Source organism: Trematomus bernacchii, unplaced genomic scaffold, assembly GCF_902827165.1.
Source record: "Trematomus bernacchii unplaced genomic scaffold, fTreBer1.1, whole genome shotgun sequence".
NCBI lineage: Eukaryota > Metazoa > Chordata > Actinopteri > Perciformes > Nototheniidae > Trematomus > Trematomus bernacchii.
In genome coordinates, this window is record NW_022987648.1 from 3,661,448 (window position 1) to 3,675,543 (window position 14,096).

The 14,096-nt window shown below is 42.8% G+C and overlaps 1 protein-coding gene across 1 annotated transcript in view; it reads right to left on the reverse strand.

Moving 5' to 3' along the window:
* Nucleotides 1-217: 217 nt before the first annotated feature.
* Nucleotides 218-14,096, reverse strand: part of gli2a (GLI family zinc finger 2a) — a 98,615-nt gene continuing 84,736 nt past the window's right edge. Inside the window, exons 8-14 of the mRNA XM_034134529.1 lie at nt 13,282-13,392; nt 12,708-12,848; nt 10,053-10,202; nt 8,535-8,699; nt 7,760-8,041; nt 5,953-6,316; nt 218-4,258 (exon numbers count right to left, since the gene is read on the reverse strand). Of these exons, the coding sequence (XP_033990420.1) occupies nt 1,971-4,258; nt 5,953-6,316; nt 7,760-8,041; nt 8,535-8,699; nt 10,053-10,202; nt 12,708-12,848; nt 13,282-13,392 (3,501 nt within the window). The 3' untranslated portion in view covers nt 218-1,970. The remainder of the gene's footprint in view (nt 4,259-5,952; nt 6,317-7,759; nt 8,042-8,534; nt 8,700-10,052; nt 10,203-12,707; nt 12,849-13,281; nt 13,393-14,096) is intronic.

The following is a 14,096-nucleotide window of genomic DNA, read 5'->3' on the forward strand; positions in this document are numbered from 1 at the left end:
TCGTTGTTTTTGACTTATATCTGCTGCTTGACTTCCTCTTTATGTGTGTGCACCCTTCATACTGTACATAAGGCTTCAGTGAGTTGAATGGTCTTTGCTCTTGGAGCTGCAGTCTGAGACCAGGCCAAATGTGTGATTTTTAGCATGCAAGCCCCACTTTCATGTGACCTCCAGGGAACAGAGGCCGTGCTATATCAAAGACGACACAACGCAGGGATTAAAACAGAAACAAGGGGGATAGTTTATTTGAAATGTACAAAAGCTATATACACACACACTCACACAAACAAACCCACACACACTGAGCATAGTAAAAGTGAATGGTAGCATACACACAAACATTTGAAAGGCTACTTAGAAATGCTGCAACATAATAAAACAGGATTTTATTTTTAAAGTCAGTGTTCCTCCCTGTGCTCTCAGCAGTTCGTCCAGAGCCCGGGGGGAGTACAGTACGTGGTGCAGCGTGCGGGGGGTGGGGGGGGGGCTGTATGAATGTGTTAATTTGGATTGGATCTCTACTGAGAACACACAGAGGTACTTGTATATTCTTTTAGAGATATGCTCCTCGTCGACACATGGGTTCATGTGCCCTGATAGACTAACACAGAGGCATATCCTTGTCCTTTTCAATCATTTACCCTTGTGAGATGGGACCATGGAGAGTTTCTGCCTCTGATCCATCGGGCAAAGAAGGAAATCAGATTTTACAGTGCCATCCCCAAGAGCTCAGACCATGATCAAAAAGCACCTAATATCTATGGATCATGACGTCGTACAACCACGTTTAAAATAGGGCTGTCAAATGCTTCATTTTGTGAACCGCAGTTAGTCACACATTTCGAATTGAAATTCATACTGAATTTAATGAAATGTCATAAAATATGTTTAATTTGAGCAGAATTGCTTGGAACCACAAATATCCTTTATTTCAAAAAATCTTGGTGTATTTGCAATACAAGCAATACAGGTTCCTCTAACAGCACTTCTATTTCTTAAGCTGCAGTGTTGAAATAAGTGCATACATAAATTGCAATAACATTGAATGTATTTTTCATAATGGGCATGCATGCATCAATTTCTACATGCATGGTTTGTTTATTGTCTCTGTCTTATTTTTTCAAGCACCTGCACGTTTTCCTGTTTAAAAATGACATCCATGTCAGCCTGAGCCATGTCATATATCTTTTTTAGATGTGGTACCAAAAAGGTTATTTTCAATTAATTGTTCTACATTAATATATTTAATGTGTGTTCCAAGATACCACTGCAAGTCTCGACACTTATTTTACAAATTGTTCTGTACACATACAATTTTAGCTCAGCTTTGTAACAATATTGTTTACATTCCACATTATTATTTCATAACATTTGTATTCATTATACCTTGTGAATGAATAGTAGGTGTCCACATGTTACTGTAACTTTGACAGCCCTAGTTTAAACATCAAGAGTCTATAGCATAACTTAAAGCAAGTACCATACAGTATAATCTATACACATAAAAGTCTTCATGAGAAAATACTATCTGTTATCTACATATCATGTTCATTTCCTGTGTTCATGTCGTACTCAGATGCTCATAGTTGATGTCCTCAGCGGGGTACTACATGTGTGTGTACTGCTTTCAGTGCACCACTTAGTAAAGGGCTATTACACCAGCAAATACTGAATGGCAATTGTTACCCTGGACTATCATATATCTGCAGGTAAAACGTACTGTATGGCTTTTTATCAAACAATGAAAACATTTTCCTTAACCCTAGCTATACTTACTAATACGTTTTTTATAATGTAACATTATAATCTGAAGCAAATATTACAAGAGATAAGAATATAACTATGGACAGATAAGGAAAAAAAAGTATGAAATAGCCAGTTTGCATTGTTCAATCAGTGCTTTGTGTAGGCAAATATTCCTGATGTAGACATGGTTAAGACTGGAGGGATGATGAGGTGTTTGATTGCTCTCAGCTCATCATGTTAAGGAATTTGCTTTCTTCAGCCAGGGCTGTGAGCATAGAGTTCATGTCACCGATGGCCATGTTGCCGATCCCTGCCGGTACAGATGGCAAGGTGACGGAGTTGCGCGGGGTGGTGAGGCGGGAGGAGCTCTGGGAGAGGCTCTGCAGGAGGCCAGGACTCAGCGTGCCTGACATTAGGCTGGAGTGGTCCCCATCATCCAGCATGGTGTCAAAGTCGATTTGGGCATGCTCCGTGCCACCTGATCCACCCGTAGAAGAATCCACTGTACTGCTGGAGACGTGATTGACTCCTGGTGAGGCCATGTTGGCTGCAGCAATGGTGTTGCTGGCAGGAGCCTGGCTGGCACCGGGGGACATGGGGTCATCAAAGCTGACAGAATTTGGCTCAAACATATGAATCTGATCTGTGTAAACCATAGCAGAGTTCTGATTTTCAGAGCTTCTGTTGTGGCTTGCTGAGCCACTGGGCCTCTTTGGGCTTGCCTCTGAGGTGCCAGTACCATGACTGGGGCTAAAATCCGATGATTTGGGTATTCGGCTCGATTGCATCATGCTAGTCACTGTTTGTTGTCTGGCACTAGTCTTCGGCTCCATGGGAGGCCTGGGTTGTAACATTCCTCTGCCTGCATTATGGACATGCTGCTGCTGCTGGAAGTGAACACTGTAATTTTGCTGCTGATCCATTTGGTTCACATGAAGATAGCCATCAGCCTGAGTCCTTGCTCTGTAACTTTGCAGTTCTGGATCTCCCATAGTGCTCCGGGTAGGTCTCACGCTGGTACTCCCAGATATAGCATTTGGGATTGCTTCTTGGCCAAATCCTTGCTGAGGACTCATTTGATCACTAAAGTTCACACTGCACTGCCTCTGCTGCTGATGCTGCTGGTGGGAGGCGTTCATCAGCCTCTGGCTGTTGTGGTTAGCATACCCCTGCATAGACATGTTCTGACTCATAGGCACTACCTGCTGGTTGCTGCCAAGGCCCTGACCTTGACCCTGCAAGGAACCAAAGTTGTGTGTCTGCTGAACAACAGCTAGGTTCCCCCGGAGAGGATGCTGCTGTGGTTTGGAGAGCTTGGTTGTGGTGTCGACAGTCCCTGAGCTCACCTCGTTCCACTGCACTGGCATGCTATTCTTATTCATATTGTCCAATGGTGCTGGGAAGGGCTGATGTGGGCCAACAGAACCCATTTGATGACCTGATTGATGATTCATCGTGCCATCAACCATAGCCATTCTCCTCTGCGCGTAAAATGACGCTGGTGGGCCCATGCTAGTCTGGTAGCCATGAGTCTGATTGTTGGAATGGTAGTCCCCTTGCCCAGAGTTGTTACTTGTGGGGCCAGGATTTTGGGTCCTAAGGTACTGCACCACATCATCCGGAAGAACCATGTCCTCCTCCCCACTCTGCTCCGGCCCGATCATCATCCCATCTACTGCCATGTTCTCCATGGCTACATTCTCACAAATGCTAGGTGGTCTGGGGGCAAATGGGTAGCGTTGCAGGCTGCCATCCGAGCGAGTATAGCCCTGCATCGCCAGTGCCTGGTGGCGCTCAGAGGATGGACAATTCATGGGGTTCATGCTGTTCATGCTGTTATAGCGCTGAACCCTTGGAAAGGAGAGAGGGTCCAATGTGGAACGACGCACCGGATCGCTGGCACGACGTGGAAGGTGGGGGGGTACTTCATGGGGCATCATACTCCGCGTGCCATATCCAATATCACTGCATCGCCGAGGCACAGTTCCAGAGGGGGGCTGATGGAGTTGGTGCGAGTAGCCTTCCTGGGAGTCACTATAGAGAGCCATGCGGGTCCTCAGGCTCATCCGATCCATGTTAGGCAAAGGAGTGGGTGGAGCTCCACCAGTGGCAGCAGCATACTTTGCCTTAAGTCGATAATGCTGAGCTGGTGTCAGACTGAGGAGGCTTGGGAGACCTCCTCCACCGACACCTCCACACTGGCTAGCCTCGCTGGAGCGGCGAGACAAATCAGTGGAGATCGGGTCATAGGAATCAGCCGAACTGATGTTGTTATGGCGGTTACCACCAAACTGGGACGCCTCACTGGAGCGGCGGCTGGAATAGCAGGGTGAAATGCCGGAGGAGCGCCGACTCATGGTGTAAGCTGAGCTCATGGTGCTGGTGGTGCTGTCACGCCGCTCATTGAGCTGGTTCAGCAGCGTTACTTCACAAGAAGACAGGTCCCCCATGCGTTGTCCGGGGTACTGACCGCCTAGGTTAGTGATCAAGTTGGAGTTCTCCAGCAGGGAACCTGGCAGAAACAAAGCACATTATTACATAATGACACTAACTAATGTAGAGTTGTTCAAATGTATAATAATAATAATAATAATAATAATAAAGATGTATTTGTATAGCACCTTACATACACCAGAGGCCTGTACTACGAAGCTGGTTCAACCTAACCTGGATATGTTTGAATTAGCCGGTTGGCCCAATCCAAAACATACGCGCTCTCGCTAAGCTGTACTACGACGCTGGTTATCAAGTGGATCGCTCAAGCCAGCCGTGTCCTATCTAGTTAGGTGCGCGTTCACATGAAAGGGGTGGTATTTGGAGCATTCGACCAATCTCAAACACGGACAAGCGTACTGACAGCGCAGCGTCATACTTCCTGAATGAAAAGTGAACTTTAATATTAGTCAAATATGAAGAAGTTAAACTTTAAACATCCATGACTTAAACACTTTATCCAGGATAAAAGCCACATAGCTGCACCTGCAAGGTGAATACAGCTAGTAACAGAAAAAGTGTTTGAATGCGTTCATTAACAGGTTTATGAAATCACTGCCCCGTCCAAGACACGAGTGGATCTGACTTTAATTAGGAGAATTTGACTCGAGTGTTTCATCAACTTAATGTGTTGCTTAAAATAATACTTCTGCATACAGTATGTGACACTGTGAGTGTTGCACGGCCAGATACGGCTCAAGAAGCTGACTCAGATAAGGAAATATATGATACATTATGATGTGATATGATATGAATGATAATGGGACACATCGACGTCTGCACTCACAGTGCCGCGGACTGTACTTAATGTTACTCTGATCCGGTTACTTATGTTGTGGCAGATATTTAAGTAAGCTTTCTTAACACTAATGTTATAATAGTCAGATTGCTCTGAAGATGGGAGGGGATATTCTATTAATTTTCACGTTCACACAGTCAGTTGATTTTTGCCGGCCGTCTTTCCTGCAACGGCAGTTTTTCTGTATTTCCTCTATCCTGTAATATGACTTGATCACTTTAAACTCCGCACACGGAGCTCTGATTGGTCAGCAGGCGGTGCTTTCACTGAGTTGATCTCTTAGCCTGCAACCTAACCTGCTCCGGAGCAGGTTAGCCGCTCAGCATAAGTTACCATGGAAATCTAGCCGGCTAAGCGAAAATCCAGCTTCGTAGTACAGGCCTCTGGTGCAGCTCAAAGTGACATCACAAATAAAATAAAAATACATATACTTTAGGTCAAAAAATGTAAAACCTTTTTGCACAGATGCAGCATAACAACATAATATAACAGTTCAAGGGACACGGAGAGGCAAAAGGTGGGATAATAAAAACATCATAAAATACAAATAATGATCCCTCTCTGTAAAATAAAGGAAGACAAAAGACAAGTTGAATAAATACAATAAAACATTAAAACCTGTAAAACAAATAAAAGGATAATAAAATAATAATACAAAAATAATATAAGTCATACATATTAGAAGACCAAATTAAAAGGGGATGTTGCAAACTGTTACAAACTGTAAAATAAATAAATATAAATAAAAAACCTATACAACCTATAGAATAAATAAATAAATAAAACAATATACATAAATAATAAGAATAAGAAAGATTAAACAAGCTTGTCTATTGAATTCTAGGACATAATGCAAATCAAGCTTTGTGTCCCCTTGGTAATAAGAACAGATTTCCTCAACATTCCACACTTACCGACTGCAGGTATTGGGGGCAGCTTCGTGCTGTTGCGTTGGCCCTGCAGTGGCTGTGGTGCAGAGTTGCCCCAGGGGCAGGAGTCCCTCACTGTGGTCAGTCTTTCCTGCTTGATGTTTTCCAGTTTGATCGTGACCCCACCACCATGACCCACACTTGTCCTCATCTGAAGCCCCACCCCAGCCAGATGTCCCCCGATGGGAACAGTAGAGTCCACCATGGGGCCATCGTCCTGTGTGAGGTCCCCGAAGCTGCCGCCGCTGTGCAGGGCCATCTCTACTCCACTGTCGTTGTTGTTGGCGCTGCTGAGAGGCGACGGCTCACTGCTGCATGACGAGTGGCCCCCAGGACTGGACTGATACGTCTGGTGGAGGACAGCAGGGAGGAAAGTGTGTGAGTGGGAGGAATCAAATAAGCTTTATGAACCCTACTGTCGTGTTTGGGTCTAATTTGACCGATTCACTACTTTCATAATTTATAAATATTCTGTTTTACTTTTGATTGCCTCAAGGCCTTATGATATCTTCCAACGTAGGCATTTGAACATATAACATTGCTGATCACCACTTCCATTGAATTCTGAGTGGATAGAACACATCCACAATCGACAAAATGTTAGTTTTGGAATACATTTCCTTAGTTGGTTCTTTGTATATGTATTGCAGTTATTAATGTAAACCAGTATTCAGTAGTAGTCATTGTTTACAGCTTAAAAGGAAGTTAAAAACATGTGGTGATGATTAACGGTTTTGGGGTTAATGTAAGAGCAGTTAAAAAGACAGGTCAAATGTGTCCGGTAATATCAAAGTAGAGAGTAACAAACATGACAGAAGGGTTTAGAAACGATAGTGGTACAATTAGAATTTTTACACCGATGAATAACAAAAAATGATGGAAAAAATAGTCAAAGCTTTTGTCTCATGCCAAGTTCAGAGAAATCCATTATGTATTCTTCCATTTTAAATAATCAGCGCATTTAGTAAATTCTGATTGTGATTGTGTTTTCTAATAATTAATGTAGGTCTAGAGTTTCATAATATCATTAATAATAGATCAATTTGATTTATTTACAACCAGAAAACAAGTTGATAATAGATGAGTTCTGTGAGCAACAATCCAGCGGCCACTGTAATTCAAACTGGTCGGAAATGAATAAAGTCTTGATCACAGCTTGATCATGGCACTATTTATATTCCCAGCCACTGAATATGAATGTTACAGTGGCTTTATCTTTGGCCCACAGCAGAGTCTACTGCCAGGGATCTTTGTGGACAAATAATCTAGTTTAATCGTCTCCATACATTCATTTATGTTTAAGATTGTAAAAATGGGTACTCATGCAAAAAGAACCGTGACCATCATGCAAGAATGCAACCATGTGGCATGAACATGAGGACACATTCACACATCTCCCCATGCTGAGTGGTGACGGGACAGTTTTAGTGCTCACCTCAGTGAAGTCTGTCCATTAGAAAGGTTAACTTGAGAAAAGCAAGTTCAAGCAACAACCAGAGAGGTGAGTTAGGTAGGATGCAGGAAGTACCAGAAGAACACATCTAACTTCAGAGCCATGTTAGTAAAGTGAAAACAGTGGATAAACAAGTGTTTGTGTTGTTTCCTAAACAGACAGAGGCATGCTATAATATCATAATCAAGTGACATTAAGAATGAGTTTAAAACTGCTAAAATAGCTTCAGGATGCAGTCAATAAAACTCCAAAGTTTAAATCAAAAGACAATTTCCTGCAAATATTTTAAAAGGAAGATAGTGAGGGATAACTTTCTAATTTCATGTAGGGAGGACCCACCATAGAATTCTCAGTCTTGATGGATTTGACTTGTAGGCAGTCCTCCACCCCTCTAGAGGTGCTGTTGGCCTCCATCTTGCCGTCCAGGCCTCTTCCACCGAGCTTGGAATTAGCCTCATTCTCCCCATTGCCTTTGGGGGGCTGCTGTCTGGGGGGGATGTCGCTTCGCTGTTTCTTGGTGACGTGGGCCTCCGGTCCATGGACCGTCTTAACATGCTTCCTGAGAGAGCTGGGGTCTGTGTAACGCTTGGTACAGCCCGGGATCTTACACACATACGGTTTCTGCCAAGAAAGATTTAAAGGGCAAATTAAATTGAGGTACATTTTTGGGCCAACCCTGTCTCCTACAAAATCACATTTCATAGAATAAAATTGCTTTGTCAATGATGTTATAAGGGAAAATAATGACACAGATTACATTGGCACTTTTCTCTCACGGGACAGGAACAGTTATCTCATGAGTGCGTCAAACAAATGTAATCCTGGAAAAAACTAGTATCCCTCAAAAAGGTAATAGACAATGCAGTTGAGTCGTATGGTAACGTTATTCATTTTAGGCAATCAGTAAGAGCTTAATAGCTGCTCTCTATGTCAGCTATCCTGTGTTCTCCGTACACTCCTCCTATCAGTAAGAGTGTCTGTATTTGATTTGTTTTGGTCTCATGATAACGTCCCCTAGTTTTGCACAATTTTCCCTACACTAAAGACAAAGCTGATGGTGGCTCAAATACATGAAGCTCCACTGAGTGAGTCAGTTGTGTGTGAATGGACATACCTCATTAGAGTGTGTGCGGTTCTGGTGCTTGGCCCGGTCTGAGGCGTTGGAGAAGGCCTTGTTGCAGCCTTCATGTTCACACACATATGGCTTCTCCCCGGTGTGGGACCTGAGGTGGGTCTTGAGGTTCTCCAGGCGAGAGTAAGCTTTCGGACAGCCCTCAAACTGCAGAAAGACAGACATAGAGACAAACAGACAGTGAGACTGGATGCCTGTGTTGGTTTGTCTGCAGCTGGTTAAAGAAAAGTGCTGGGAAATGTAATCTACTCTTGGACTCGTGCCCATCTACTGTGGCATGCCGCACAAACACAAAGCAGTGTTACACTTTGGTAAAAAAGGGCTATTATGCGAAATATCTTAACTGTGTGAGGTGTGGTAGAGCTCTTTGTGCTTTGTTGAGACAAAGAGAGGCCTGTGTTTATCCTTTGTGTTCACTTGTACTGTACAAGCTATCATTTGGTATTCTTTCTGAGTAGTCATTGTGAACCTAATTGTCTCTGAGATGTAAAGAGAATTAAATTAAACTAGCTCAGAAATTGGATATAAGAGTCAGAAGATTCTCCCTTAAAAGACGAGACTAAAGGGGAGTTCGAGTCTAATAAGAAGATGCACATGGGATTCGTGCAGAGAATATACAGCCTGGTCTTAATAAGGACCCATGGCCCCTTGCTTGTCTGCAGATTTTAATTACATGCCTGTACTGTCAATCAGCTTTCTTCACTCTCTCCTTAACAAGTCATCTGTTTTAATGCATTCACAAGAGCAAGCTTTGAAGCCCGGCAAACAGGCCCACAATCTGATCTTCACACAGCAAATGAAACCTTAAATAAAACCTCTCATGATTAATCAACATGGAAAATATCACTGGTGCTCAGCACAAAGAAAATCACATGGAATGTTTTTGGCTGGACTGCAAAGGGGCCAGCCCTATTAACATGAAGTCACTGAGCGAGGAACTGAGTGAGTGATCAAGTTACACCATTGGTCGGTCTAGTTTGAGTTTCCTAATCTCAACAAATATTCTTTGTGCTCAGCATCAGTGATATTGAGTATCCATCGGAAGGCTCCACCCAGAAAGCTACACATGAGAAATATAGGGAGAGCTGTAGATATCGCAATTGTGTGTGGGAGAGATTTTAGCCTTTGCAGACCATTTACATCACTCAAACCAATATAACTCACTGGGAAAAACCCAGAAAGCATAATAGGGCCTGTTTAAGGTCTATGGGGCATTTTATACAAGCTTTAGTATTTATTTTCATATAAATATATATTCATAACATTTAAAAACGTACATTAATACTCATTTTTAAAAGGTCAATTGTGACTGAGTGTCACTGCCTAGAAACATGGACATTCAGGTTATGAGGTTCAAACACAATATGCATTGAGTTTCAATGGGAGAAATATAGGATCCATTACTTTTAACTCAAAGTCACATTATTTTAGCTTTTGCTGCTTTGATTTTGAAGGTACTTTTGTAAAAAACAGGTAGTCTAACAGTCCCCTGGTTCTTACTGTGCATCTATGCGGCTTCTCCCCCGTGTGACGCCTCATGTGGACCACCAGCATGTACTGAGCCTTGAAAGGCTTCTGCTCCCGTGAACACTCGTCCCAGCGACACACAAACTCCTTCTTCTCACCATGGATGTGGTCGTTGTTGATATGCTGAGGAGACAATATCATAAGAGTAAATCATCACAACAGAGCATAACATATGTTTGTGATAGAGACGCTGTGAAAAATGTCAAAGCAAGATACCAAGTATGTGAGCATGTGTGTTACTAAAAATGAGTCAGCATTCTCTTGTCTTTTTCCCACCAGAAAATTCTCCCTCTTTCATGTGTCCATGGGTTTGTCCACACACACAGTTTGAGTGATGATGCCATCCATTATGGCTGACAGTTATTATGCATCTGTCAACAGGAAACAAAAACTATAAAAGCTTGTTTTGTTTTTTCAGGCTCTGAGTGTTGGTTTCTCAAGGAAGAGGAACTTCCTCAGTAAAAGTGATCAGGAAAAGGATGTTTTTTAACCTACGTTATCTTCCACTTGGAACTTTTGCTGGATCATTCCTTCAGTAAGAGACACACAATGTTTCCTGCTTGATTTTCTTAAATGAAATTCTCTCAAAACCTAAAAAACAAACAATATTGAAACTCAGATAATTCTGTTTTAAATGGTCCATCTTCACATCAAACACATTATACATGTTAAGTGTAATTCAAGCATGTTTTCCACTGAAATATATCACGTTTAGGATTTAATAATTTCCACTGATGGGGAAAGAGGAAGCCACTACTATAGATATGCTAGAGTACCTTGCCGGTTATCTTAACATGTTTCATCAGACTTAAAGACTTACATTGCTGACACACAAACTTAGACTAAGAACTTCTCATCCTGTGCACCACACACAAATATCCACACCTCCAGAGGAACCGCTTCATTTCCTGAGGACATCCAGGCCCTCAAATGCACCACTCTCCACCAGTAGGAACGCTCAGTGGTTGATTTAGCTGAGATCTATTCTGGGTGAGGAGGAGGAATGGAAACGAGTGGAGGCCTCTGTTTTCGGGTTACACACGGCTGTGAACCAATAATATTTTGGTGACTCTTGAAACAGGAATACTTTGGTTAAGGCAGAAGCCAGACGAGGTGTGTTTTTGTTCTGATATTAACCTTGTGTGAAACCCTTGGTATACTGGGGGAGATGCTGTCTGGAATTTTTGCAAAAACATTGCTATTACAGTAAGCCCCTGAATTTTTGGTCGGATTTTGAGAGAAAGCTGAGGTCTTTTGAAAAACCCAATGGTCCTGTGAGGATTAAAGAATGTGTTGGCCTCAAATTGACCATCCACACCCAAGATCAAACCACAGATCGTCTGCTAGACTTCTTAATTATCCCGGTGAGCTCTCACAGGGTTTGTGGCTCGGCAGCTGGTTTGAGTGCAAAGGTTCTTGAAGGTAATCGCGGTCCTGACTTTGGCCAACACTTCCTATAATCTGTGGGTCTGTGGACCTGACACATGCCCCTTCTACCACTACTCTGCATGACTGACAGCCGGTCAGAAAGGGGAGAAGCAAGGAGAGAAGTTGGCCTGGAAAAGAGGGCGGCATGAGGTTCTGTAACTCCAGAGCTTCTGGCATGACGATGGATTTATGGCTGGCCCTCTGGGCGTTAGGGGCGGGGGGTGTTGTTGGGAGTGAGAGGGTAAGGGTTAGGGGTCATGGGGCTGAAGGGTTGGGGGTGGGACGGGGGGCACAGCTGCAGGGCTTGGGCTTGAATTTGGCGAGAGCCGGCAGGCTCATTAACGCTGCGCGTGTCAACCCAACAGGAAAGGATGTGTTAGTGGACAGCTTTCTGCAGGGATTTAATGAGAAGCAGAAGAGTGTTTGAACTTTTAACTTTCTACACAACAAAATGCAATGTTTCTGATGGCACAGTTTGAGATTTTCACTATGTTAATGACATTGTCCAGAATTGCTTGTAGAGACATGCGTGTAACAAACTTGACATTGGAGGGTGTGTTTTAACAGATGAATTTCCAGTTGTAAAGTCTACATGCTGCAGCAACTTATGGCCTTTCACAGCTGAAAGTGGGAACCAAGCTTTGTGTTTTTGTTACCTTGTATACATTTGATCTAACCAGTCAAAATTGCAATAAGCACACACATTAAAGAAATAAACATTTCTCAGCAATCGATTGATCTGTAGACCGGCTCTCCTGTCCTTCTATGTAAACCTAACTAGCCAACATAGAGGGCGGAACCTTTTCTTGAGAGACAAACTGACACCTACACTTTGACCACCACTTGACACTTTACTGCTTTTTTCTTCTCTGCTACAATTGCCAGCACCTGCCTTCTCTAAGCAGATACACTGTCACTCTCTCTTCTGTGTTCTTCTACACACTTGTTTTGCAGGGAGCTGTTTCACTAAGGAGCCCAGCTACCCCTATAACATGACCATGGCCTGCCAGAACTTCCTGTAATAGGCGTAAAGGTCGAAGCCTACATGAACCACATCTGTCAGTCAGACCAAGGTCCGGCTGTTTGGTCCCGACAGTGTTCTGAGAGAGGATTCACACCTGTAGTTTTCTTTCGGATCAAGCTGTAGAGTTCAAACTAAACGAAAGTATGTGTGAAAGGGTTAGAGATGCCATCACTCACATGAACGAGTTGGTCCTGGGTGTCGTATTCCTTGGAGCAGCCCTCCCAGTGGCAGTTGGTCTCATATATGGCCTCAGGCTCCTGCTTGCACTCGTCTTTGTCCAGATCCTCACTCAGGTCCAAGATCCCCCCACAATGATCCTGGAGAAAGGGACAGCACTTTGTCAGGGGGGCTAACAAACAGTACATATCTAGGTATCCATTAAGACATCTACAAAATAGAAACATGCCAACACAGACTACATCTTTTACCAGAATCAGTGGTCAATATGTTACAGAAGCATTCTCTACTATTTAGCATGTCTCTTATCTTATCAGTTTTTTTAATCCTAATGAGCTGTTGTTCAATATCAATGTGCGACAACACCTCTTGTCATTGATTAGAGCTACCTTTAATCAATTAGATACACATTTGCAACTGCAGTTTCAGAGGGGATATGTTCGCTGTACAGTAGGTATCTGAAGCTGTTATAGAGATAACTGAAAATCTATGCAGTAGAAAGCTACACAATCATGGTCTGGAGTGTGTTATGTTACATTTTACTTTTGTTATGTTATTGTTGGATTTTCTTACATGAGATGATGGTGAGATGGGCAGTGGACCCTCTGCTTCCGTCTTAACCTTTGACCTCTTGGTGGTCAATGGGTTGACTGTGCTACTCACTGCTGGGTCTCCACTGGCGTTCTGAAGAACAGAAAATAATGGAGACAGGGTTTTTAATACAGCGGTAATGATTTTCTGCACTTAAAAAATATGAAATGTTGACTATAAATACATGTATTATGTCAACATATTCCACACAACAGTATAAGGGTGGTTGAAAGCAATACTATTAAGTTGAAATACAAATATATAAAGTTCAACTTAATATTATTGATTTCAACAAACCTAAAAACAGTTATGTGACATTTGTTGACTTAATACATTTATTAAAGTTAACGTTTCAGTTTTTTCAGTGTGAATGACATTTTTTGAAGCAGCCATGCTACAATCAAGCATATAAACTGTAAGAAACCAAATATCTAACCTTCTTATAATCTTCAGACACAACATCCCAGTCATTCATCATCTATTAGTGAATCATACATAGCAGCAAAGCCTTCTATCCATCCATTAGCCCTCCCACTCATTCTGCTATTAATTCAACCATCCATTCAACGTATTAAACCACCAGATTCCACACATGAACCTCAGAGAGCGACGGATGTGAATCAGATAACAGAGTCGAGGAGATGACATGCCATTGTTTCTGTCTGGATGGTGTGCTGCAGAGATATGTGTGGAGTACATGTTGCGCCAGGCACCGCGGCCCATAAGTCAGAGCGAGACCCGCCGCCGAGACTAAACAGTTTAGACTGCTTTATGATTACCAAAGCCGCAAGGAAATA